Consider the following 26,295-nt stretch of genomic DNA (forward strand, 5'->3'; position numbering starts at 1 on the left):
CTTTGAGACTACATTTCAAATTGTCCCTAACATATATGGCAACTCCACCTCCTCGTCTAATATATCTATCTGTGTGAAATAGTTTAAATACATTTATTTGATATTCAGCTAATAGTTCTCTATTTTCTACATTCATCCACGTTTCGGTAAGTGCAATAATATCTATTTTTTCTGTGCAGACAAGAGCATTTAATTAATTAATTCTATTTCTTAAACTTCTACTGTTAGTGTAATATACCCTAAGTGAATTGTTATTTTGAGGCCCTTCTCTCTCCCTGATCATTTTGCCAATTCCTTTCTCCCACAAACACATACTTTTATTACCTCCTTCCTCCAAATCAATTCCCATACCTCTATCTACTAACAGTTTAAACCCAAACAAACACCTCTAACCTCTTCTTCCAACGAGTTCGCAACAGCAACAACCCCAGCTCTCGATAGATGAACCCCATCACGAGCATACATTTCATTTCTTCCATAGAAGTGTTCCCAGTTGTCTATGAAAGATATTGCATTTGATTTGCAATATCTTTCCAGCCGGCAATTGACACCAAGTGCCCTCGATATTCATTCATTTCCCACTCCCTTTCTTGGAAGAATGCCACATATGATCGGGATTCCTCCCTTGCTCCTAACTAATTCTATGGCTGTTTTATACCTCTGAATCAGTTCCTCACTCCTAACTCGACCAACATCATTTCCTCCCACGCTGATGCAAATAATGGGATTGTTCCCATTTCCAGCCATAATATCATTCATGTTGTTTATAATATCACCAATGCTCCGGGATAGCAAACCCTTAACCTGTTCCCCCTATCTCTAGCACAAAACGTTCTATCCAAATACCTTATCTGGGAATCTCCCACAACTAAGGTTTGCTTAGGTACTTCCTTTACTCTCTATGGGGCCTGCGCTTCCTTGCTCTTCGTTGCTTTCCCTTTTGCGCGATCCGCAATCTCACCACAGCACTCGCCCTCCAAAACGTCAAATGAATTATAAGTTGCTATGGCGTTTGAAGGCGGCTTTATCAAAGTCTTCTTAAGGCCCCTGTCTTTCACAACTCTCCAAGACGAGGTCCCTTTACTACTGGTCTCCTCCTTCGTTACTTCTCGTTGTTCTTTCAGCTGACGCACCTCCTTCCGCAGAGTCCAACTCTGTCCTCAGGGCTCCCACTAGAGTCACCAGGTCCTTCACTACAACTTCCATATTGCTATGATAATATAACAACACTCCAAATAATATAACAACACTCGGGAGTGAGAGTGAGAAGAGTGGGAGTGAGAAGAAAAGTGCTCAAGGAAGAGGCGTTTCAGAACTAGGAGGAGTAAAAGCTTTAGTGATGTGGGTCAGAGAAGTACAAAATTTGGGAAGGGGAACCGTCCACGGGGGCTAGGAGGGAACAATACGAGAAACATTAGCAATACGAACCGAAAGAGAATCTTGTAAGAGACAAACGGACAGAAAGAGGAACATGAACTACAGGAGGGGTAAAAGTCAAAGCACGATAGAGGTGAGAGTGAGGATGCTGTAAGGATCGCGCAAGACAGCGAAGACTGTAGCGATCACGGCGATCCTGGAGAGACAGAAAGCCAGTGTCAGCGTACAAGCTGAGGGTAGGAGTTGAACGAAAAGCACCAGAGCTGAGGCGCAACCCAGTATGGTGCAAATGATCAAGACGGCGACAAATATAGGTAGTGCTGCAAAGAATTGACCACAACGATAGTCACCATGGAGCTTCAACTCTCACCAAGCACCTATAGGTGTGCAAACTCCTCAATGCTGAACCACCCAGGCAAAACTTCCATTTTATCTGTATCCACTACTAAGTATACACAGCATATAATATAGTGAGAATAAAAATCGATTTTTTTTTTAATTTTTAATGGTCCAAAATATAAAACAATGAGAATGAGAGGTCACAATGACCAAGGATAAAGCGATGTATGTAATTATAACATCCAGAACCACAATTTTCTGGATATATCTGCCCACTTAAGTAAAATGATTAAATGACAATCATTAAAAGAATATTATAGTTCCATTTAATATAATCCTAAATCTGTAACTAGTTTTCCAATTTAGGAAAAACTATGAGCAGATGATCATGTCCATTGTGAGAACTAAGCATTAAAATTGTCTATTCTAGCAATTTCATGGCTAACAAAACTCACCACATTCAAAGTAAATAATTATTTGCAATGTGAATGGCCCTTTATGCTATTGGGTTCATTCATAGCCATATTAAAGGTAATTGCAAAACTTAAAGGGAAACAGAAATATAAGGTGATTTTTTTTGTGAGGGTTTACATTAATATTTCAAAGGGTAGGAAATTAAAACCAAAGTTCCATATACAGTACTGTAATAACAAGAATTACCATTCATTTAACATAACATAATAAAGGCCTTTCTCTCGGCCTTATCCATCTTTGATTCCCATTTCCTTACAGTAGGTAATTATAAAAAAAAAAATGTAAAATGTGTACAAAATATATAGTTCAATACCTTTATGGAGAAATCATTTACCTTCAATGTTATTATACGTAAACCAAAGAGTGTCCTATGTACTTACTACATACAGAAATCGATTCACAAAAATAACTAATGTAATATAAAATCTTTAGGTTGCAAGTTCTAGCGCTTTGATTTCTTTTTCTGCTTTCTCCTTTGTTCCTCTTCATCTTCTTCATAGCTTGGAGAGTACAAAGGTGATGTTGGACTATAACCTGGAGTAGTTGGGCTGTATGTGGGGCTAGTAGGGCTATACTTGGGGCTACTTGGACTATAGGTTGGAGAAGTTGGGGAATATTTTGGACTTGAAGGACTATACTGAGGACTAGAGCGACTGTATGTAGGAGATGTTGGAGAGTACTTGGGTGATGTGGGCGAGTATTTGGGCGATGTGGGCGAATATTTAGGGGAGGACGGTGAATATGAAGGAGAAGTGGGTGAATAAGTTGGGCTTGTAGGTGAATATTTTGGTGAGCTGGGAGAATACGAGGGTGAGCCAGGTGAGTAAGTGGGACTTGTTGGGGAATAGTTGGGGCTGGTGGGAGAGTACTTGGGGGACGATGGGGAATAGGACGGGGAAGCTGGTGAATACTGAGGGGAGCTGGGTGAATAAGATGGACTGGTTGGGGAGTAGGACGGACTTGTTGGAGAATATCCAGGAGAAGATGGAGAGTAGTTAGGGGCATAGCTCGGAGATGTTGGCGAGTAGGAGGGTGATGTTGGCGAGTAGGATGGTGATGTGGGCGAATAGGATGGACTGGTAGGAGAGTAAGAGGGAGAAGTGGGACTGTAGCTGGGGGATGTTGGAGAATAAGAATGACTTGCAGGGGAATATGATGGAGATGTGGGAGAGTAAGATGGTGATGTGGGAGAATATGATGGTGATGTGGGAGAATATGATGGTGAAGTTGGGGAATAGGATGGTGATGTTGGAGAGTATGATGGAGAGGTGGGACTATAAGATGGTGATGTGGGAGAATATGATGGACTTGTTGGAGAGTACTGCGGTGAGGTTGGGGAGTATTGTGGGCTTGTTGGACTGTAGGTGGGAGAAGTTGGAGAATATCCTGGTGAAGCTGGAGTCATGCTTGGAGGTGTAGGCTGATATGCTGGTGATGAGGGAGAGTATGAGGGTGAGAGCGCATTGGCTGGACTTGGAATGTATGGACTCGTGCAGCCTGGAGACACTGGACTGCGAGGTTGTGGAGACCAAGCTGGAGAATATCCTGGTGAGAGGCCTGTTGTCTCACTAGCTGCAGCTGGAGAGAAAGATGGCCCACCTGGTGTCATACCACTACCTACACCAGGGGTCCATGCACCATAGGGTGACATTGATGGTGTTGCTCCTGAAGCCCAAGGGGTTTGGGCAGGCGTCATCCCTGAAGATGGTGATGATGCTATAAAGATTCCTCCACCCATCATCATGCCTTGTCCTGGCATGGGGATTTCCATACCCAACTTACACTTAGCATCATCTAATACTAAGTCAAATGAACCAGAACCAATCTTGGGAAGCTGTCCTAACATAATGTTTTCAGAAACACCTCGGATAGGGTCTACTTCAGCACAAGATGCAGCTTCCATCAGCACATCCACAGACTCTTCAAATGAACATTTCATTAGTGCACCAGTATCTTGTCTATTAATTCCATGACGTGTGATAGCCATCAAGTGACCCTTGCTCGTCATAACATCACAAAGCAAGGCAAGATGACGGTAGTTCACATAAAGACCATAGAACATGAGCACAGCATTCATTTCCTTTTCAATACATTTTCGCACAGCTTCAATTCCAAGGACTTCGAATACTTCCAAGATGTCATTAGAGGAGGTTCGAACAGGATCTACATCTCTTTCAGAGAGTACTTTCATGAGAGCAGTTCCATCAGTCTCTAGCAGCCACTCAGCTATAGCCTTAAACTCGCCCTGGTCATTTACAATGATGCGCTTCTTTTCATCAGTCTGGGGTAAATGCATGTACACTTTGGTGATGGCTTCAATACCCTGCAGAGTCAGGTCATTCAGCATATTTGCCTCTATGCACCGCAGGAAAGTATCATCTTCCATCTTGTCCACCTGCAAGAGAAAGCTGGTAAGCAAGCATGACATCCCTTATACTAGTCACTAGCCCCACAAACTATATAACAAGCCAACAAGAATTCTTTTAAAAAATCTAATCAAGCACAATCTTTAAATCTAATCAAGCACAACCCAGTACTTTTCTCATCCTCATATCGGACAGACAAGAACACAAGCTATAGCACTGTATCATCCTTTGCAGATGACACTAGGATCTTCATGAGATTAGGCAACATAGAGGACACGGCAAACCTCCAATCAAATGTAGATCAGGTTTTTTCTATGAAAATAATATGGTGTTTAACGAAGATAAGTTCCAGCTCATGCGCTATAAAAACGGAAACCACGTACAAAACTCAGGCAAATCATAACATAGAACGAAAAGGCAATGTAAAGGATCTGGGTGTACTCATGTCGGAAGACCTTACCTTTAAAGAACACAAAAAAGTAGCCGTCACAACTGCAAGAAAAATGACCGGTTGGATAACAAGAACTTTTCACACTAGAGATGCTATACCGATGATGATACTTTTCAAAACGCTTGTGCTCTCTAGAGTGGAGTACTGCTGCACAATGACAGCCCCTCTCAAAGCTGGAGAAATTGCTGACCTGGAGAGCGTGCAGAGATCCTTTACTGCTAGAATCCACTCAATAAAACATCTAAACTATTGGGACCGACTAAAGAGCCTAAATCTGTACTCCCTTGAGCGCAGGCGGGAGAGATACATAATAATTTACACGTGGAAAATATTAGAGAGGCATGGCAGGACATGGCAGGATGGCAGAATACCTCGGTTGAAAAGCAGAGGTGCAACAGGTACTCAAGAGAGAACTATCAACATCAGAGGCCCGAGACTGTTCAACACGCTTCTGCTACACACAAGGGGGGGCGACCGGGGAGCCGGTCGGCCGAGCGGACAGCACACTGGACTTGTGATCCTGTAGTCCTGGGTTCGATCCCAGGCGCCGGCGAGAACAATGGGCAGAGTTTCTTTCACTCTATGCTCCTGTTACCTAGCAGTAAAATAGGTACCTGGGAGTTAGTCAGTTGTCACGGGCTGCTTCCTGGGGATGGAGGCCTGGTCGAGGACCGGGCCGCGGGACACTAAAGCCCCGAAATCATCTCAAGATAACCTCAAGAAGGAGCATAACTGGCAAACCCCTCACAGTGTTCAAGAGAGAACTGGATAAGCACCTCCAAATGATACCTGATCAACCAGGCTGTGACTCATACGTCAGGCTGCGAGCAGCCGCATCCAACAGCCTTGTTGATCAGCCCAGCAACCAGGAGGCCTGGTCGACAACCGGGCCATGGGGACGCTAAGCCCCGGAAGCACCTCAAGGTAAGTAACCCCTCAATCATAAATTAAGCAGTGTGATATCTGGAAAATATCTACGCTGCACAGCCTACTGCAAAAGCAGTAAAAGTAAGTAATTATCAAAAGAAGGCACCAAGCCAGGGAAGCTATGTAGCACTGTCAAAAGTGCAAGATATTCAAAAGGCGCAAAATATCACTAAGGATGCCAATAACAGAACAAAAGCGCATAAGGCGAACAACATCAAAGGCATCCGATTCACCAAGGATACTATCGAGGGACAGTCGGGAAGCAAGACGCACCCACATCCTGGAAGTCAGGACATTCAACAAGGATATGCACTGCCATAAGAGGGACAATGCAATTCGGACAATAAGGAACAGGGTGGCGCTCCAAGTGCCCGTGAGTTTAATGGGTACGGCCAATACCTAACCTTGTCAGGGTTGTTTCCGACCGCCGGTTCTGGTGGTAGGAGGAAGGCCACGGGGACACACCACCCTGCTTGTTACCAGTGACAAGACCAGCGATCCTGCCAACTAGCATGAATAAAAGGGTAGAAGTCGGTTGTTAAATGAGCGGTAGCATCCGCACGCTCATTTAAGGAAATACCAATATGGCTGGGAACCCAGCAAATCTCAACTATCTTAAATCTGCTGGAGATAATTGGCAACACGAACCGAGAGTGAACCTTGCAAGTGAGACAACCGTACAGAAAGGGGAAGGTGATGAAAGGGAAGAGGGCCCACAGGAGGGGGTAATGGTCAAAGTACGACATAAGAGAGAGTGAGGGTATTGAGACCGTGCAAAGTAGTGAAGACAGTAGCGATTACAGCGATCTTGTAGACAGGATGCCGGTCTCAACAATCAGGCTCTGGATAGGGGTCAAACGAAAGGCACCAGAGCTAAGATGGAGCAAATTATGGTGAAGAGCATCAAGACGAAGGGTGGAGGTGTATTGTCTTCTCCTACCACCCCCATTCTTTTGTCTGTACACATATATTTACTTTATTTGTACTTTGTTACAAAAAAGGAGTTACATAAGGGCAGACAAGTGAACAGGACAGCCATAATCGAGTTTAGACAGCACGAGAGAGGAATGTAAAGAGGAGCGTGCACCTATCAGCTCCCCCAGAAAGTATGGGACAAGAGTGCTTGAGTGCTTACCAAAAGTAGAGCATCTGACAAAGAAAATATAACATGCACTTTTATTATGAAAATGGATGAATTTTAGACCATCAGATCAATAATAAAAATAGAACTGACTGGACTAGAAGCAACATACTAAATAAAAGGATTTAAACATTTAATGTGCTAGATATCTCTAATGTCCAGAATATTCATGTAAATTTTGCCTAATGAATTTTATAAATATTGAAAACATTAAAGGACAGAGTAAAGTGAAATAACCTGTTCCTCTGCATCATCAGCCAATTTGTCGTCACCAACAATAATACGGATCCGGAGTACAAGCTTCTCTGCATTATCGTCATTAAAGATGCAATTAAGATCATCACCAAAGCCAGAGTTGATCTTTTGAGAAATTTGTTCCATAGTCAGCTTCTTATCTGCATGAAATTAATTTCTTTATTACATAGTGTTACAACTCTACAAATAATTAATGTTAATATACTTTGTCAATACAGAAGACTTAAAACATTATTTGAACATTTATCAATCAATTCTGCAGTGCATAAGATCCAAGCAATATACAGCATCCCACATTTTAATTTCTACATTAATCAACATTACTAACCTGTCATTTTTTTACGATCAAGCTCAATGCGAAGAAGCCATGGGGAGATTCTAGAGACATCGAAGTCAGGCATTTCATAATAAACATTGACAAACTCCTGATCCTCAGTAATACAAGTGTTCTGGGGATCTGGGTCATAGTAGATGGCAGTGTTGGATGTTACCTGCAAAATGTCAAAAAGTTTGCTTACAGTTCCCTTAATAAGGACTGGTTCCAACTGCACTTAAAACTCTCTTCTTTAACTTTTTTTTTGTTATAGCAGGTTGGTAATTTCCATATTTTAACTCCACACAATCCAGCTTGCTACTTTATGAATAACAATATGGCTAATGCACATAATGGGTTACATTTTTGTACAGTACGATGCTACCTCCCACAATTTCTACAACCCACAAATGTTCTCTCTATGGCTGGAAATTTTGCTTAAAAATTGCAGTTAGGTATTTAATTCAGGAAAGAAGAAAATTTTGAAAAAAATAAAATAAAATTTGGCGATTATTTTTCCCCATATATCCTTGATGGACGAGTTAATTTGATTTCTAAGACTTTACAGGAATATATTCATCACTATCCAATATTGAAAAGAAATATTTATAATACAAGAGATAAAGAAACAGACAAATAAAACCCCAAAAGCACCGTCAGTTTCACCATCAGTTCTTACCTTGCGTAAAGTTGTGTGTTCCAGACGACACAACACATTCTTGGCTTTCTCAGCATCCCTAGCTGAATCTCCAACCAAAAACACTGTAAGGGAGGGAGCCTTGGGTTTCTTACTGATGTTGATAATTTCCTTCAGCCTTGGCACACCCAATGTTACATTCTTGGATGATACACCAGCAAAGTGGAAAGTGTTCAGCGTCATCTGAGTAGCAGGTTCTCCAAGTGACTGGGCTGCTAAAGCCCCAACCATTTCTCCAGGAGCAGCCTAAGCAATAATAAATCATTAAAGAACTGGAGCTCACTCTTCAAACTAAAACACTGTATAATTGTGTGTACCAAATTTAGTAAAAAAGATCAAAAAGTAGTAAAGCCACAAATGGCAAAACTATCCTTTGCTAACCCTAATCGGATGTCAACCAAATTGTTACATTGGTGACAATTCTTAAATAAATATGTAAAATAATATTGTGTATACAGTTTTAATAGGTGCTAATACTCACAATTGCCTGATGGAATCTGGTCTCAATTTCACCAACAAGCCAGTTGAAAGATTCACTGGTTAATTTGTATTCTTCAGCTACTTTCTTAGTACACAAAGTTGACCTAACTAAGCACTGGAAACAGAACGTGGCATTTTCATTAGCCTGTAAACTGATGCGATCCTCTCCTGTTACAATGGTGCATTTATTCAACATGTCTCGCACACCCTCTACCACTCTAACAGGTGATAAATCTGTTGATGTTCTTTTATTAATGTGGAAAATCTTCTGCACATTCCAGATCATGCGTTCCAAGTTACATGGTAGCACCACCTGTGGAGATATAATTATTTTATATGCAATAGTATTTTGTAATTTTTTGCAGTAAAAATTTCAAATTCTGACCAAACACATCTTAGAATGTAATATATTTAATGTACTTGTGCTTTAAGACACACACTAAGAACACTGACCATAAATAAAACTACTAAACTACCAACCATATTTTTGGTTCATATATAGGAAGTACACTTAGTAAAACACACTTAGCAAAAATGGGAAATGCAAACTCACTTTGGTATCACCTTTAGGGAATACATCTCGCAGTCCCAACCGATCTTCTTGAAGTTTCTGCCATTCTTCTTCAAGGATACTGATAGCCTCGGGCGATCCAATCAATTCTCGAACAACGTCTTCGTTAAACAGCCTACGAAGGTATCTCTCATTGGTAACATCAAATCTATACTTGTCTTCAAATAGACGGTTTGATAGTTTAACAGTTGGCATTTTCTGGAACTCTACATACTCTCCAGCCAATCCATCTTCACCATACCTAAGCTGAATCACTTGACTAACACTGTTTCTCACTGTACCATCATAGTTTACCATTACACTCTCCATAGCTTTTATCAAACGTCGCTGGATATATCCTGTTTCTGCAGTTTTCACAGCTGTATCAATGAGACCCTCACGACCACCCATAGCATGGAAATAAAATTCAGAGGGAGTTAGGCCGGCAAGGTAGGAATTTTCCACAAATCCTCTAGATTCCGGACCATAGTCATCCTTGATGAAGTGAGGAAGTGTTCTCTTACGGAAGCCAAATGGAATTCTCTTCCCTTCAACATTCTGTTGCCCTACACAAGCAATAACTTGTGAAATGTTAATATTGGAACCTTTAGAACCAGATACCACCATAGCCTTTAAATTATTATATTCTGTCAATGACTTCTTGGCAGATAAACCAGTTTTATCTCGAGCATCATTCAGGATACGATTCACTTGATTTTCGAAGGTCTGCCTGAGTGTGTTACCAGGAGTAGGTTCAAGTTCATCATTGTGAGCTTTGTGGATCACTTCTATCACATCCTCCTTAGCTTTGCGAATGGTGTCTTGGATGACTCGGTAGGTAGCAGGATCAGAGATAGTATCTCCAATTCCAATACTCATACCTTCTAGAAGTAGCCAATTATTAACAACAGTCTGGATGTTGCCATAAAATCTGCCAGCAATTTCGTGTCCCAATTCCATCCAGGCAACGTGCAACATGGATCCAGACGAAGCACCAAGTGTTCTCTTGCACAAAATGCCCATGATCAACTCTCCATGCTCCACCAAGACCTGGAATTTGTTATTAAATATTACAAAAATACAAGTTACTTATATCTAGGTGGTGTCAGTATGATTGAATTATACAATATACTGACACTGAATGACATACATCTCTCCAGGTACTGAAGTAGATAATAATGATACACAAAATAATCAAAATCTAAAAATTACTATACCCCTATGCACAAAGTCAATGGTTCTTTTTGAGATGCCACTCCAGCCAATCAAAACAGTTTTCACCAGGAGAGGTAGGAATATTAATGCACACAATCTTAACAGGAACTTAAAAACACACATATCTCCTGCACTAAACACAATTAGAACAACAAATGAACTTCACAGGTGATATACAGGCTTCATATCAGTAGTGAAGATCTAAATGGATAGGTCTAAAATGATTCAACATTGGTTGGCATTTACATTATTCCAGGCTTCATATTAGTAGTGAAGATCTAAATGGATAGGTCTAAAATGATTCAACATTGGTTGGCATTTACATTATTCCAACCCATCCTCCTGTTTAGATAGTACCTATTGAGACGATCGTCAATAGTCCGAATTCGTACGTACCTTTTAGATAGTAGTATACTGACTAGTAAGGAATTATTTTAAAATATATAAAGCTAAAACAAACTTAAATATCCCTCGGCCTAGAATAGCACACATATGTACTATATTTGGCCTCGGGAGGTTAGGTTAGTTTAGGTTGTCAAAGCAACAAGTAAAAAATTTTCCAGTCTGTCCAACTCAATAGTTCAGATTTCTACTTTCTAATTTCATTGTATGTCGGTATATATACTATGGTCCTCATCGTCAAATATAAACAAGTACTCATCATACTAAGTACGTACTACCAAAACAGGAGGATGGGCAGCATTACGTAAAGGAAATTACACGAGCAGCAGAGTCAGTAGGGAACCAAATTTAGAGGATTTCTAATATGAGGAAAAAATGCTCTAAAAGTGATACTTTACACAAGCCACTCAAGCTAATAGATGATCTTACACCAAATAAGGAATTAAGGTGCCAATATTAAGTACACATGTAAACATTTATGAATGAAGTTTAAATATTTCTGATCCGAGTCCAGGTGCAAAGTCCGAGTCCGAGTCCTATTAGACAAAGCAAACGTTACTGAACTTTCTGATCAAAGTAATTATTTTCATACCTTTGTATCACCAGGGGAGATCCATTTGTAAGGGCCATCATCTTCATCATCAGGGTGGGTAGAATGGGTCTTGACTAGGTTAAGATTACCAGGAATGATGAGTGAGAACAACTGTTTCCCTGTCCATAATGGCTTGGGCTTGAGGATGGCTGGCTGGGGCATGCGTCCATCCCAGTTTGGCAAAAACATCAGCAAGTTCATCATCTCGCACTAAAGAAAAAACAATTATGGTATACCATTAAAGAAGTAGAGAATGTATGTAAAAAGTTAAATAGCCCACCTATGAATATTAAATAATATCAGACATGCAGGGAATCCTCATTGAATGAGCTTTCTATACTGTAATATGGTAAACTAAGTGACCACTCGAAGGCAAAATGAAGGGACAGCCAAAATGAAAAGTTGAAAGACAAAATGAAGTTGAAAACAGCCAAAAATCTTAGGTGTTTCCACAAACTTGCTCAAACTCTGATTTTTTTTATATTCTACATGTCAAACTCACCAACTTTTGCTAAAGGATCAACATCGTAACAGGAATACAAACAAAAAAATTAAACCAAAAATAATTTTAAATCAATAGTAAATTGCAAATTTAATATTTTTAAAGATAATTTAAAAATGTTAAAAGTTTACAAAATTTATCTTGGTCTAAGAACGACATATGATCATTTTTTTTAAGTTTGGGCCACTTGGGGCCATTGAAGTGTGTGGCTGGTCGCCTGCCAGGGCAGTGAAAAGTATTAAATCACTAACAATGTACACACTACCTTTTCCAAGAATACGTCTCGCTTGGTCATTTTCCGGACAGCAGTCAGGGTGTCCTGTACAATACCCATCACAGGCTTGTTGGCCTGTGGGGTAATGATCATTCGGGGGGTCACGTGCAAGTTCTCAATTTCAGCTCTAGTCTCCATACTCTGGGGCACATGTAAGTTCATTTCATCTCCATCAAAATCAGCATTGTATGGTGATGTTACTGACAAGTTGATTCGGAAGGTTGACCAAGGCAATACCTGTAACACACGTAAAATAAAATAACATGGAATATTTCTTAAAATAATACAAATCTAAATTCTGCAACAATAAAAAGATAGTTTAAATTATGTTGTCAATATTCTTAGTGTAACTGCAGGTCTCTTGCTACTTTAGAGTCTGGTACTAACTCATTTTTCACCTATAAATCTTGACCATAGTAAGACTACAAATAGGAAGCTGCATGTGAATAATGCAACATTTAAGCTGATGACTAATTTGTTCTACATCTGTAAAAGGCTAACCATTATTGAAGTACTGTAAAAGCCTTAATCTCATTTCAGATACTTTAAAAGTTATTTTTCATTATATAGCACAAGTCAGGGCAAATTCAGCCTCCTTCCCATACACATGCCCACAAAATACTTTTATCAAGACATTCTAGACAAGGCACATACATCCATCTTGTTTTCATATTAAATGTAGCAATTAAGTTAAACATTTCCAATACAGATTTATCTTTACAATATTCATTTATATTAGAAAATGTTAAATCTGATCTACAAATATAATAATTAATCTTAAATAATATGAATTAATGAAATACTCTAGTTCTTAAGAGTAGTTGAAGAGCAGAGGTGAGAGAGAACTCTCATCAGAGGCATGAGACTGTTCAACACGCTCCCACTACACATAAGGGACATAACTGGCCGACCACTCAGTGTTCAAGAGAGAACTGGATAAGCACCTCCAAAGGATACCTGATCAAACAGCGTCAAACAGCCTGGTTGACCAGTCCAGCAACAAGGAGGCCTGGTCAACAAGACCGGTTTACTGGGACGCTAAACCCCGGAAATACCCCAACGGTAACTTACCTTAACTCTGTGTCCCATCATAGACATTTTATGCAAAGTGGGCTGACGATTGAAAATGACTAAGTCACCATCTGTGATATGCCTCTCAACTTTGTAGCCACACTGAAGGTGGAGATCAGATGGCTTTGGGTGATAGCGTAAATCAATACGAGCCCCGTTGTCACGTACAATGTACTTTGCTCCAGGATACTGGTTGTTACCACGCTTCACAAGCTCCATCATTCTGATGAAAATTTTAATACATTTATTGTAAAGGGAAGCAAAATAGGAAAAAATGTTAAAAATGCCTGCCTTAGGGTTTCCCTAAGGCATACACAAAAAAGATTGTTTTAATTATGTTACGAATATGCCATGCTTATTAAGAAAAGCAAGTACTGTATATTGATAAAGTAAAGTTCAAGTAAAAAAAAAAAAAAAAAAAAAAAATATAGAAATAAAAAAATATATAAAAATATATTATATAAAATATAATATAAAGAACTGCTATTTCACATTCTCAAAAAAAAAAAAACTTACTTTGTCATGTTGAATGGTGTTACAATTTCTGGATATGTAAGATTCTGGGCAATGGATCTAGGTACTCCAACTTGGTCAATACGTAGATTGGGATCTGCAGTGATAACAGTTCTGGCAGAAAAATCTACACGTTTTCCCATGAGGTTACCACGAATCCTCCCTTCCTTGCCCTTAAGGCGAGCTTTGATAGCTTTTAGTGGTCTTCCAGATTTCTGTAAGGCTCTAGGCATTCCAGGCATATCATTATCTGTTAAAGTAGCCACATGAAACTGAAGCATCTTCAAATTTTCCACTATGATGTGAGCAGCTGCTCCAGCTTGTTCATTGCGCACAAGTTCATTGTTGGCCTTTATAATATCGGCCAATTTGTGAGTCAAGTCATCTTGATTACGAGCTGAACCATGCATGACTACAGCTGGCCGTACTGGCAAAGGTGGCACAGGTAATACTGTCATGATCATCCAGTCAGGTCGGGCATATTTGGGATCCATTCCTAGTAAGTAGCATTCCTCATCTAATGAAAGAATGGCACAAGTTAACAATATGAGCTACTAAGTGATTTAAATACTATTTAAATATTTTTTCATTTTTTTTAAATAAATAACTATACATAGGTAAAAACATAAGTTTTATATAATTATACAATTATAAATCTAAATACTGTCCATAAATACAGCATATACAGTATAGCTCAAATTATAAATATAACGTTTTTATTTCAACAAAATGCACACTAACACTGAAGTTTATATGAATACCACATTAAATAGCATATCAACACCTGCAGCACTTTCTGTACAGTGCCGAGATAAACACACAGGCTTTACTAGTAAGGATTTTTTTTTAATTCTGTGACAATGGTAGTTTTGTCTTACTGTATTTGGTTACTGTTATAATGCAACACACACACACACACCTTGCTAATATTTATGTATAGTTTAGGAATTAGAAAATAATGTCATTGAAGCAACTGTTTCTGCAAATTTTGTTTCAACTAAATATCTAGAGCAGACCAAAAACATTGGTCTATGATATGTGATGTGAAACCAACATTTTAGTCATTCATGCCAAAAACATTAAAAAACAACACACCATTAACTAGGAGCAGAAATATTTTAAGGAAAATAAAATCTGTTAAGGGCCATTAGAAATTACCAAGCAATGAAAAAACATGGCAACAACTCGGCTACTGATAGCAATATGGTGCATGCTCACCCAAGAGAGAGATGAAATTTTCAGACACTAGGAAAACTGCCAATTATCTAGGGCAAAACCTAAGGGTGGAATTCAATTACCACATAGTTACACATATCCCAACTTACAACTAAATAACCACTGCACTCTATAATATATAGTATCAAATTAATACTTTATGATACTTGGTGGCATAAGTACATAATATTTCAATTGCTAATTCCTGCACAAAATACTGTAGCAAAAAATAATTTGAGGAAATATTCCAGTACAGTAATGTACACAGGAATATTTTCAGTACATTACTGTACTGAAAATATTCCAGTAATGGACACAGGTAGCAGGGAACTATCAACAATTAAATCTGGTCAATACTGTGTACTTTACAAGATCGTAAATGCAAAATATCCATTTCCATCAGTTTATATTAATGTCATGACGAGCGAACACCTACCATAAGTGCCGAGTTTCTCTCACGAAGGATATGCTCCCCGAAAATCTAACCCCAACACCAAACAGTACGTTGAATTTTTTCTGAAGTCTCAGATGCATTCTAGATTTTCCTAGGTTCACTGCTCCTCTATCCCAAACTATTTCCTTTACTTATGGTACCTAGCATAATCTTGGCTGCTTACCAAGAATATATTTTCCTTCAAGTTTTGAATACCCATTTGACTAGCAAATTTAAATCCATGAAAACTTGAAAAGTTCAAAGTTGAAAAAAGAAATCTCACTAATGTCTCGACACCAATGCATATATCATGTGTACTTTTATGCAAGCCACATTTTCATTAAAATTAAAGGTTTCGTGGAAATATAATTTAAATAAAAAAAAACATTAATACCCTAAATAAATAAAATTAATTTAATAATATTAACCCACCTGTTATATGCTTGAATATCTCATATACACGCTCAGCAGTGAGGATCTGCTTTCGGTCTTGGGTATCTTCATTTACATGCTTCCACTCTGCTACAAGTTCCAAACCAACTCGTTTAATGTTTGGTTGATATCGACCACAACCACCATGGCCTGATCCTTTCTTTGCCATGGTGGGATCATCTGGATCCTTGTTAACATCAATTTCATCTCCACCTTCACAAATCATTTTTCCTTTACACAAATTGTACACATGCTGAAGTCGCTTTCGGGGCTGCCCTTTGGACTTTGTCACAATCTCACGTATTTTGGGATATTGCTGAAATTAAAAAGCACATTAATGAAAGGAAAACAAAAGAGTGGGAAGTAAACTCCCAAAAATGTATTAACAAAATGGTAAAAATAGCTTTGAATCCGAGGTCTACACGTGCCCAGCACCTAAAAGCAGGGATAAGCTTATATGGCAGAGTGGAAAGTGAAAGTAATAAATCAAGAACAGATGTACAGAATGTAGTTTGTTAGTGTAAAAAATTAAAGGATGTTCAACATCCTAGGTTTATGTGAGACTAAGTTATGAGGAATGTTTTAGGAAACTCTAACGACCGGGCCGCGGGGACGCTAAGCCCCGGAAGCACCTCAAGGTATGGTCAGATCATTTTGCAGTGCTGTGCAAAACTGGGAAAGTTTTGCACAGCAAAACTACAGACACTACACTTTCAATCAATGAAAGTGTAGTGTCTAAAATGTAAGAAAGTTTGAGATAGTGGAAGAAGGTAAAAAATAAAGATTAGGCTAACATTTTGATGAAGTAATGATAAACTGCAAAAACAAAATGCATATAATAATACTTATAATGCATTATGGATGAGAGAGTGCCATAACCTAGGGTGCTGGACGAGCATACTGTGTAAGTTCGCCAGGCATGAAAATATTGTAAACCAGCCAAATTATAACTAAGTAACTACAGTAAACTGAGTTAATAAAATATTGAAAACATGCAGAGTTATTACAAACTTATGAAAAATTGCTTATGATATACATTAGCAGAAGGAAATTCACATTATCTCGCCACCTTACCCAGCATACATAACCCACACCTGATATGCTTATGGCATACATTATTTAATGACTGTTACCTTTAACATTTATTCATTATCTAAATGAAAAATGCTCCTAGAAATTTTAAAGGAATGTTAAACTTTTGTCAGCCTGTCAGCCATTAACAAGAGTGAATGACAAAACCAGAGCGCCTTGATTGTCTGATGCGGCAAAACAAAACATCACATCCAGAAATACAGGTTTCAAATCCTGTATAGCAATTCACTTGGCCAAAATATAAACAACTATACAGCTGATCTTAGAGGTGGTAAGAGTTGGGGTACAAATTCCACTTTACAATATATTTCAATAAATGTACAGTATGATGAAACATACTAAAATAGTTTTTTCCCACAAAATTTCCTTGTAAAATAGGGGTGCGTTCTATATGAGAGTGCGAGTTTTATGGTCCTGGGATACAGTATCTAGAAAGTATGCAATCATCTGTATACACAAGTGGAGTTGTAAGGGAAGTGTAAACCTAATGTCTTGTACAACACTTGACATTAACAGGGACATAACATTCTCAGACCACAAACTGATTGAGGTTTATCATTTGAAAATCTGGTAATTTTATGAGAAATGCCCAGTTCATTCAGAATACTTACCGCATTGAAGAGAAGTTTGCTGCAATAGAAGCACACACATCTTAAAATCTTCATCGTTTTTGTTAAAAAACCAACATGAAAAACAGGCTTGGCAAGCTCCAAGTGACCAAAATGTCCAGGGCAGTCCGTCATGTTGCCGGCACATGTAGTGCAGCGGGTGTTCCTATCCAAACAGCCCTGTCGTGGATCCATGAGCCCTCCAAGCTTGGGCCTTCCATTCTCATAAACTTCAGCGTACTTTATTCCACCTTCTGTTGCCGACATACGCCGCTGAAAGGAAAAGGTAGGCAAATAAATTTAAAACAGTGTCAGTATTTGTACTTTGGAGATAAGTACACGTGGCGAGTTTCAGATATTTACTGTCACATCCCTTACTTGTTTATCCCCAACCAAGAGCCCAATATGACTGTACATTTCTGGGAATTATAATGTCACAGTAACCTTATGTAGAAAATGTTAATGTTTATTTTGGGATGTTGGCTTCCAGTAGGATTTAAAACCTGTACCGGCATGAACATAGTGACGTCCAACATCGCCAACGAACATTTTCCTAAAATACATTTGAAAGAAATAGTTTGCTACAGGTCATAATCCATGCCCATTATCAAATCTTCCCACAGTAACTGCTATACAGAATTTGAAAAACCAAATTGAATAAATGTAAACATTAATGTTACTCACAATTTCGTCCGGGCTCAGAATACCAAACTGCACCCTGCGGACACTCCGCAAGGGTGCTTTGCTTTCTATTGCCATATTGGCAACAAATTTGTGCTTACTAGGAGGCCCCAATAATCTGTAAAGAAAACTATGTTAGGATCAGATGTATAAATAAGGAATAGTTATTCAAAAGTGATTGAGCAGTTTATTTGGCTGTTCTTCAAGTGATCCAGTCACAGGACATATGTACATTTCTTTGGAACAAGTATTTTGCAGATATCCCAAGACAGGGATATCTGCAAGCATTCCTACAAAGGTGTTAGACAGTTACTTGGAAACTACTCAATCTCACAGCCCATTCATAAGAACTCAGCCCTGCCATGACCTACCTTTATCATTTGTGACTGCTATAATAATCAGGGGCAGCAGCCCCACCATACACTGGGTTAACTGGTATGCCCCAGTTGCCCCACATGGTCAGTTTCTGATATTAGGGTGGGGATTGGGAGCAGCTACCTGATATACTCAAAGGTGATTTTTAGGAAGATTTTACTATAAATTGTTATAAGATATTGTACAAGTGACTGCCATAGCCCTCCCAAAACTGGATACACAAAGGGCATATACTTATTCAGTGTTCAAGTGTAGTTTGACTATGGAGTAGAAAAGATTACTTCTGTCAGACATGGCAGTCAGGCTTGACAGACAATATGGTTTCGAACAGGATAATCCTGTGTAACAAATCTACTTAGTTTTTAATATAAAGTCCCACATTCCACAGGAAAGAGGTGTTTGGGTTGGGTCACTGGACTTAAAAAAAAAAAAAGGCTTGCGACAGAGTCCCATACAAGAGGCTATTCTGGAAACTAACGTGCTAGAGGGGTGACAGGACGACTTCTGATATGGATAAAAAGTTTTCTGACACAGATGAGGGCAGTAATCAAAATAATGTATCTGACTGGAAGAGTGTTACCAGCAGAGTATCACAGGGGTTAAGTTCTTGCCCCTGTAATGTTCATTGTCTACATAATTGATCTACCAGAACTAATACTAAATTATATGAACATGTTTGCAGATGATGCTAAGATACTGGGGAATGCAGACGAGTCATAATAGATAAAGTAAGATAAAGTAGATAAAGTAAGATTAAGTAGATAAAGTAAGTGCTTGGAGCGACAAGTGGCAAATGGAATTCAATGTGAATAGATACCATGTTATGTAATGTGTTATTGGAGAAAATAGACCCCACAAAATTTACAAATTATGTGGAAAGAAATTAAAGAACTCTATGCAGGCGATGAGTCACAATAACGTGGCTGAAGTATGTTGACCAGACCACACACTAGAAATTGAAGGGACGACGACGTTTCGGTCCGTCCTGGACCATTCTCAAGTCGATTGTGATGAGGAGGTAGGGACAGGCAATAAATAGGCAAGAGAGAGCTGAGGAGGAAAGTCAGGTGTAGGGGATAGTAGTAATGAGAACTGCAGCAGGCCTATTGGCCCATACGAGGCAGCTCCTAGTATAACCACCGAAGGAGATAGTAATAGGAAAAAGAAGAGGATAGCAAGGGAGCGTAGGAGAAGACAATGAACAGAAAAAGGGAGAAGAGAGAAAGAAAAGGAAAGAGAAAGAAAGAAATGGAAGGGGGAAAGCTTATGTTAAGTCACGTTTGTTAGAAAGATTAGAGCATTTGAGTATATACTGTGAAAGGGAAGAGTCCACAGCAACAAAGCCAGGACTCAAGTTCATGTTGGGTAGATTGTTTATAAGAGCCGATTCTACAAGACGGCGTCTGTGTAGAGTAGAGGCAGGAAAGATTATTTTCAATAAAGAACTCTAATAATGAACAAGACCTAGGGGAGGTTTTGAATAGTAAGCCGTCACCAGATGAATATACAGACCATTGTGAGAGAAGCGTATGTGTTGCTTTCCAACTTCAAGACTAGCTTTTAATTATATGGACAGTGAAATAATAAAACATAATAATAATAAGTGTTCCATGACTTTTTAGACCAAAATTGGAGTATGCAGCAGTTGTATGGTGCCCATATCTCAAGCATATAAACTGGAAAAGGTGCAAAGGCATGCTACAAAATGGCTTCCGGAACTGAAAATGAGTTATGAGAGACTAGAGGTATTAAACATGCCAAAACTAAAAGATGGAAAGAAAGAGGGGTTATATGATCACTTACAAAATACTATCAGGATTCTAACAAACTGACAAAGAGGAGTTCCTGAAATCAGCAACTTCAAGATAAATATAGTAAAGTAAATATAGGTGCCAAATTTTTTTTGAAAGTTTTCTTTTGGAAACAGAGTGGTAAGTTAAGTGAGGAGGTGGAGGCCAAAACAGTCAGTAGTTTCAAAGCATTATACGATGAAGAGTACTGGGACACAAGTGTAGCTCATCCTATAACTACACTCAGGTAAAGTTTCCTATTGCAGTACAATATTGCAGTGCAATAAGAAAGTTTAATTAATTTAACATTATCGGTCTCTTTGGACCTGATGTTCATCCTTTTTTTTTCTCCAGAGTCCTAGCTGAGGACAGGACTTGCGTCCATTACAAAAATATTTGTATAAAATTCATTTTTTGCATATTTAGTGACCAGGATTGACAATAGCAGGACCATTTGGTCCGGGAGACATCTGTCATGTAGGGTTCAGTCGCGCCTCTACAGATCTCCAGTATCATCTCTTGATGCTGGTAATGGCTCAAAAGGGCCACTACTTACGGGCTATTCATGCCCATAAGTGGGGCATGATTCATGCCACCTCTTGGGTGGCTTAATCTTTATCAATCATCGACAAAAGCATCATTGTGGTGAGAATTAGTGATGTGCAAAGAATGGAGGGCGATGGTATTAACTGATTATGTGGCGGCCACTGTTATTGTCTGGACTCGTCATACCAGCTTAGTTGTACAGTTATGGTGAAAAATGTAGATACTTTTGCAACGCGCAAATTTTTAATTTGGTATTGGTAAAATTGTAGGAGAGATCGGTGTACCAACTACCGTGGCTGTGAAGGTCTGGCTCCTGTGTGGTGGCGCTCCTCCAGTCCCGCCACTACACACACACCATAATCCTCTAGTTCTCACACACCATAATCCTATAGTTCTATCACCAAGACCATAATTCATTGCTCGTAACCACCTTTATTTATGCTGATAGAATTTATACAACTGGAGCAGCGTTAGTAGCATGAAAACTCAAGGTCCGTGCACCCAAGGTGGTGGCGGGTCCCAGCGTCCATGTTAGACCGATGCCCTTGGCTAATATTGTAGTTCCCTTCATGCGAACCTTTCCAGGAGCGGCCACGATACATCACCAAGTCAAGAAATGTAACTATGTGAGAGATTGCGCAACAATCTCTCAACTACTTACCCTAACTCGCATCCGTCGACCTACTCCTTGCTGGGAGACGACTGACAAGTGAGCTGCCGTGCGTGAACCCGACCCTTACTCACTGTTATCCTGTCTTCTTCTATTTTGTAATGTTGCAATTGTTTACAGTAAAATATTTGTTCGTTCAAGTGAATTTAAAGCTTTTATATATTTTGTTGACCAAACCACACTAGAAAATGAAGCGACCACGACGTCTCTATGGTCTATCCTGGACCATTCTCACGTCGATTGTGGTGAGGCAAGGAGGCGAAGGCAATAAATAGGCAAGAGAGAGGTGAGGAGAAGGAAATCTTAGAGGAATTATTATATTATTATTAAACGTAAATTCTCAGAGAAGCAAACGTTGCTCGGTGAAGCGTATGGCATGGGCCAACTCTGATGTTACGTATCTGAGAATATGTATATATACTATAGGGAGCATTTCCTGTGTTACCTCATCTCTCATTACCAGGACCTAAATTCACGAAGCTCCATGTATTTATTCGAAAGTAGGTTTGCAACGAAGGTTCCTAAGTATGCCCTAAGAAGATACTTAGGTGCAATTCAAGTAGGTCCACTTAGGAAGATATTTTCCTGTCCGAAACGCTTTGCGTAATAGTGGCTTTAGGCATTGTATGTACTAGCTCTATCTATTAATCCTACAAACTTTGTAAAATCTCTTTATGTATGTACCTTACCTAAATAAACATTTATTTATTTATTTATTTATTTGTTGGTTCACCTGCGTGCCGATAGAGGTCACTACTGTGTTTCGTTTGGCCAATCAGAGAGCAGGCAACATTACATAAGAACATAAGAACAAAGGCAACTGCAGAAGGCCAATTGGCCCATACGAGGCAGCTCTTATCTAAAACCACCCAATCATATACACTCATATACATGTCCAACCCGCGCTTGAAACAATCGAGGGACCCCACCTCCACCACGTTACACGGTAATTGGTTCCACAAATCAACAACCCTGTTATCGAACCAGTATTTACCCAAGTCTTTCCTAAATCTAAATTTATCTAATTTATACCCATTGTTTCGTGTTCTGTCTTGTGTTGATACTTTTAATACCCTATTATTATCCTCTTTGTTGTGTCCATTCATCCACTTGTAAACCTCTATCATGTCACCCCTAACTCTTCGCATTTCCAGTGAATGCAATTTAAGCTTTGTTAATCTTTCTTCATATGAAAGATTTCTAATTTGGGGAATTAACTTAGTCATCCTACTCTGGACACGTTCAAGTGAATTTATATCCATTCTATAGTACGGCGACCAAAACTAAACTGCATAATCTAAATGGGGCCTAACCAGAGCAAGATATAGCTGCAGAACCACACCAAGTGTCTTGTTACTAACGCTTTGATTAATAAATCCCAGTGTCCTATTTGCCTTATTATGAACATTCATGCATTGATCCTTCTGTTTTAAATTCTTACTAATACTAGGCAGCTCCTATTTATAACCACCCAATCCCACTCATATACTTGTCCAACCCGCGCTTGAAACAATCGAGGGACCCCACCTCCAGCACGTTACGCGGGAATTGGTTCCACAAATCAACAACCCTGTTACTGAACCAGTATTTACCCAAGTCTTACCTAAATCTAAACTTATCCAATTTATACCCATTGTTTCGTGTTCTGTCTTGTGTTGATACTTTTAATACCCTATTAATATCCCCTTTGTTATGTCCATTCACCCACTTGTAAACCTCTATCATGTCACCCCTAACTCTTCGCCTTTCCAGTGAATGCAACTTAAGCTTTGTTAATCTTTCTTCATATGAAAGATTTCTAATTTGGGGAATTAACTTAGTCATCCTACGCTGGACACGTTCAAGTGAATTTATATCCATTCTTTAATATGGCGACCAAAACTGAACTGCACCCCCACCTCATTAATTTAAGCGGTAATTGGTTCCACAAATCAACAACCCTGTTACCGAACCAGTATTTACCCAAGTCTTTCCTAAATCAAAATTTATCCAATTTATAATTTAATGGATAACAAAGAATTTGAAGAACCTTATAGAACATAAGAACATAAGAACAAAGGTAACTGCAGAAGGCCTATTGGCCCATACGAGGCAGCTCCTATTCTATAACCACCCAATCCCACTCATATACTTGTCCAACCCGTGCTTGAAACAATCGAGGGACCCCACCTCCACAATGTTACGCGGCAATTGGTTCCACAAATCAACAACCCTGTTACTGAACCAGTATTTACCCAAGTCTTTCCTAAATATTTATTAAAAAGGTAAAAAGAGAGCTTGGTACAAAAGGATTAAAAATGGGGAGGTCACCTTAGAACAGGAATTCGTACAACTGGTTAGAAATGTTAAAAAAGAGATAAGGAAAGCAAAAAGAAACTATGAAGTTCGCATAGCAGGGCAAGCAAAGACAAATCCTAAAGGGTTTTTTCAGTTATATCGTACTAAGACTAGGGAAAGGATAGGTCCATTAAAAACTGAGATAGGTCAAATAACAGATAGTGATGAAGAGATGAGTAGTATTTTTAATAAATATTTTGTATCTGTATTTACTAAAGAGGAACTTAACAATATGCCTTCAGCCGAACAAGTCTATGTGGGTGGGGACGAGGACAGGTTGACGAGTTTAGCAGTTACCAGGGAGGATGTTCTTAAACAAATAGGAAAACTCAAACCAAACAAATCCCCAGGGCCGGATGAAGTGTTTGCCAGGGTGCTTAAAGAATGCAAAGAGGAGCTTTCCGAGCCACTGTCTACCATATTTAATAAATCAATAGAGTCAGGCAGAGTGCCAGAGTTTTGGAAAGTTGCTAATGTGATACCAGTTTTTAAGAAAGGAGATAGATCACTTGCGTCTAACTATCGACCAATTAGCCTAACGTCTATTGTGGGAAAGTTACTCGAATCCATAATAGCAAATAAAATTCGTCTTCATCTTGAAAAACATAAATTAATAATTGAGTCGCAACATGGTTTTATAAATGGCCGTTCATGTTTAACAAATTTGTTATCTTTTTATTCTAGCATTGTTGAGGCAGTTGATAGTGGTAAGGATTTCGATGTTGTATACCTTGACTTTAGCAAAGCTTTTGATACATAAGAACATAAGAAGAACATAAGAACAAAGGTAACTGCAGAAGGCCTATTGGCCCATACGAGACAGCTCCTATTCTATAACCACCCAATCCCACTCATATACTTGTCCAACCCGCGCTTGAAACAATCGAGGGACCCCACCTCCACCACGTTACGCGGCAATTGGTTCCACAAATCTACAACCCTGTTACTGAATCAGTATTTACCCAAGTCTTTCCTAAATCTAAACTTATCCAATTTATACCCATTGTTTCGTGTTCTGTCCTGTGTTGATACTTTTAATACCCTATTAATATCCCCCTTGTTATGGCCATTCACCCACTTGTAAACCTCTATCATGTCGCCCCTAACTCTTCGCCTTTCCAGTGAATGCAACTTAAGCTTTGTTAATCTTTCTTCATATGAAAGATTTCTAATTTGGGGAATTAACTTAGTCATCCTACGCTGGACACGTTCAAGTGAATTTATATCCATTCTATAATATGGCGACCAAAACTGAACTGCATAATCTAAATGGGGCCTAACTAGAGCAAGATATAGCTTGAGAACCACACCAGGTGTCTTGTTACTAACGCTGCGATTAATAAATCCAAGTGTCCGATTTGCCTTATTACGAACATTTATGCATTGATCCTTTTGTTTTAAATTCTTACTAATCATAACTCCCAGATCCCTTTCGCAATCCGACTTCGCAATCAAAACACCATCTAGCTCGTATCTTGTAACTCTATCATCATTACCTAACCTCAGAACTTTACATTTATCAGCATTAAACTGCATCTGCCAATCCTTTGACCATTTCAAAACCCTATCTAGATCAACTTGAAGTGATAGTGAGTCCTCCTCCGAATTAATTTCCCTACCGATTTTCGTATCATCGGCAAATTTGCAAATGTTGCTACTCAAACCTGAATCTAAATCATTTATATATATTATAAACAACAGAGGTCCCAGGACAGAGCCTTGAGGCACTCCACTTACAACATTTTCCCACTCTGACTTGATTCCATTTATACTAACTCTCTGTTTCCTTTGGTATAGCCATGCCCTAATCCAGCTTAATATAGCACCCCCAATACCATGAGACTCTATCTTTTTAATCAGTCTTTCATGTGGCACTGTATCAAAAGCTTTGCTAAAGTCAAGGTATACAACATCGCAATCCTTACCACTATCAACTGCCTCAACAATGCTAGAATAAAAAGATAACAAATTTGTTAAACATGAACGGCCATTTATAAAACCATGCTGCGACTCAACTATTAATTTATGTTTTTCAAGATGAAGACGAATTTTATTTGCTATTATGGATTCGAGTAACTTTCCCACAATAGACGTTAGGCTAATTGGTCGATAGTTAGACGCAAGTGATCTATCTCCTTTCTTAAAAACTGGTATCACATTAGCAACTTTCCAAAACT

The 26,295-nt window shown here is 39.0% G+C and overlaps 1 protein-coding gene across 1 annotated transcript; it reads right to left on the minus strand.

Moving 5' to 3' along the window:
• Nucleotides 1–2,291: 2,291 nt before the first annotated feature.
• Nucleotides 2,292–18,531, minus strand: LOC138364596 (DNA-directed RNA polymerase II subunit RPB1-like). Its single transcript, XM_069324426.1, has 13 exons — nucleotides 18,404–18,531; nucleotides 17,723–17,992; nucleotides 16,020–16,335; nucleotides 13,943–14,456; nucleotides 13,427–13,649; nucleotides 12,347–12,592; nucleotides 11,580–11,789; nucleotides 9,374–10,420; nucleotides 8,822–9,133; nucleotides 8,323–8,586; nucleotides 7,659–7,821; nucleotides 7,313–7,470; nucleotides 2,292–4,585 (listed from the first exon to the last, which is right to left on the minus strand). Exons 1-13 carry the CDS (start codon nucleotides 18,476–18,478, stop codon nucleotides 2,633–2,635), a joined length of 5,751 nt encoding a protein of 1,916 aa, XP_069180527.1. The 5' UTR covers nucleotides 18,479–18,531; the 3' UTR covers nucleotides 2,292–2,632.
• Nucleotides 18,532–26,295: the final 7,764 nt, after the last annotated feature.

Source organism: Procambarus clarkii, chromosome 14 (genome assembly GCF_040958095.1).
Source record: "Procambarus clarkii isolate CNS0578487 chromosome 14, FALCON_Pclarkii_2.0, whole genome shotgun sequence".
Lineage (NCBI taxonomy): Eukaryota > Metazoa > Arthropoda > Malacostraca > Decapoda > Cambaridae > Procambarus > Procambarus clarkii.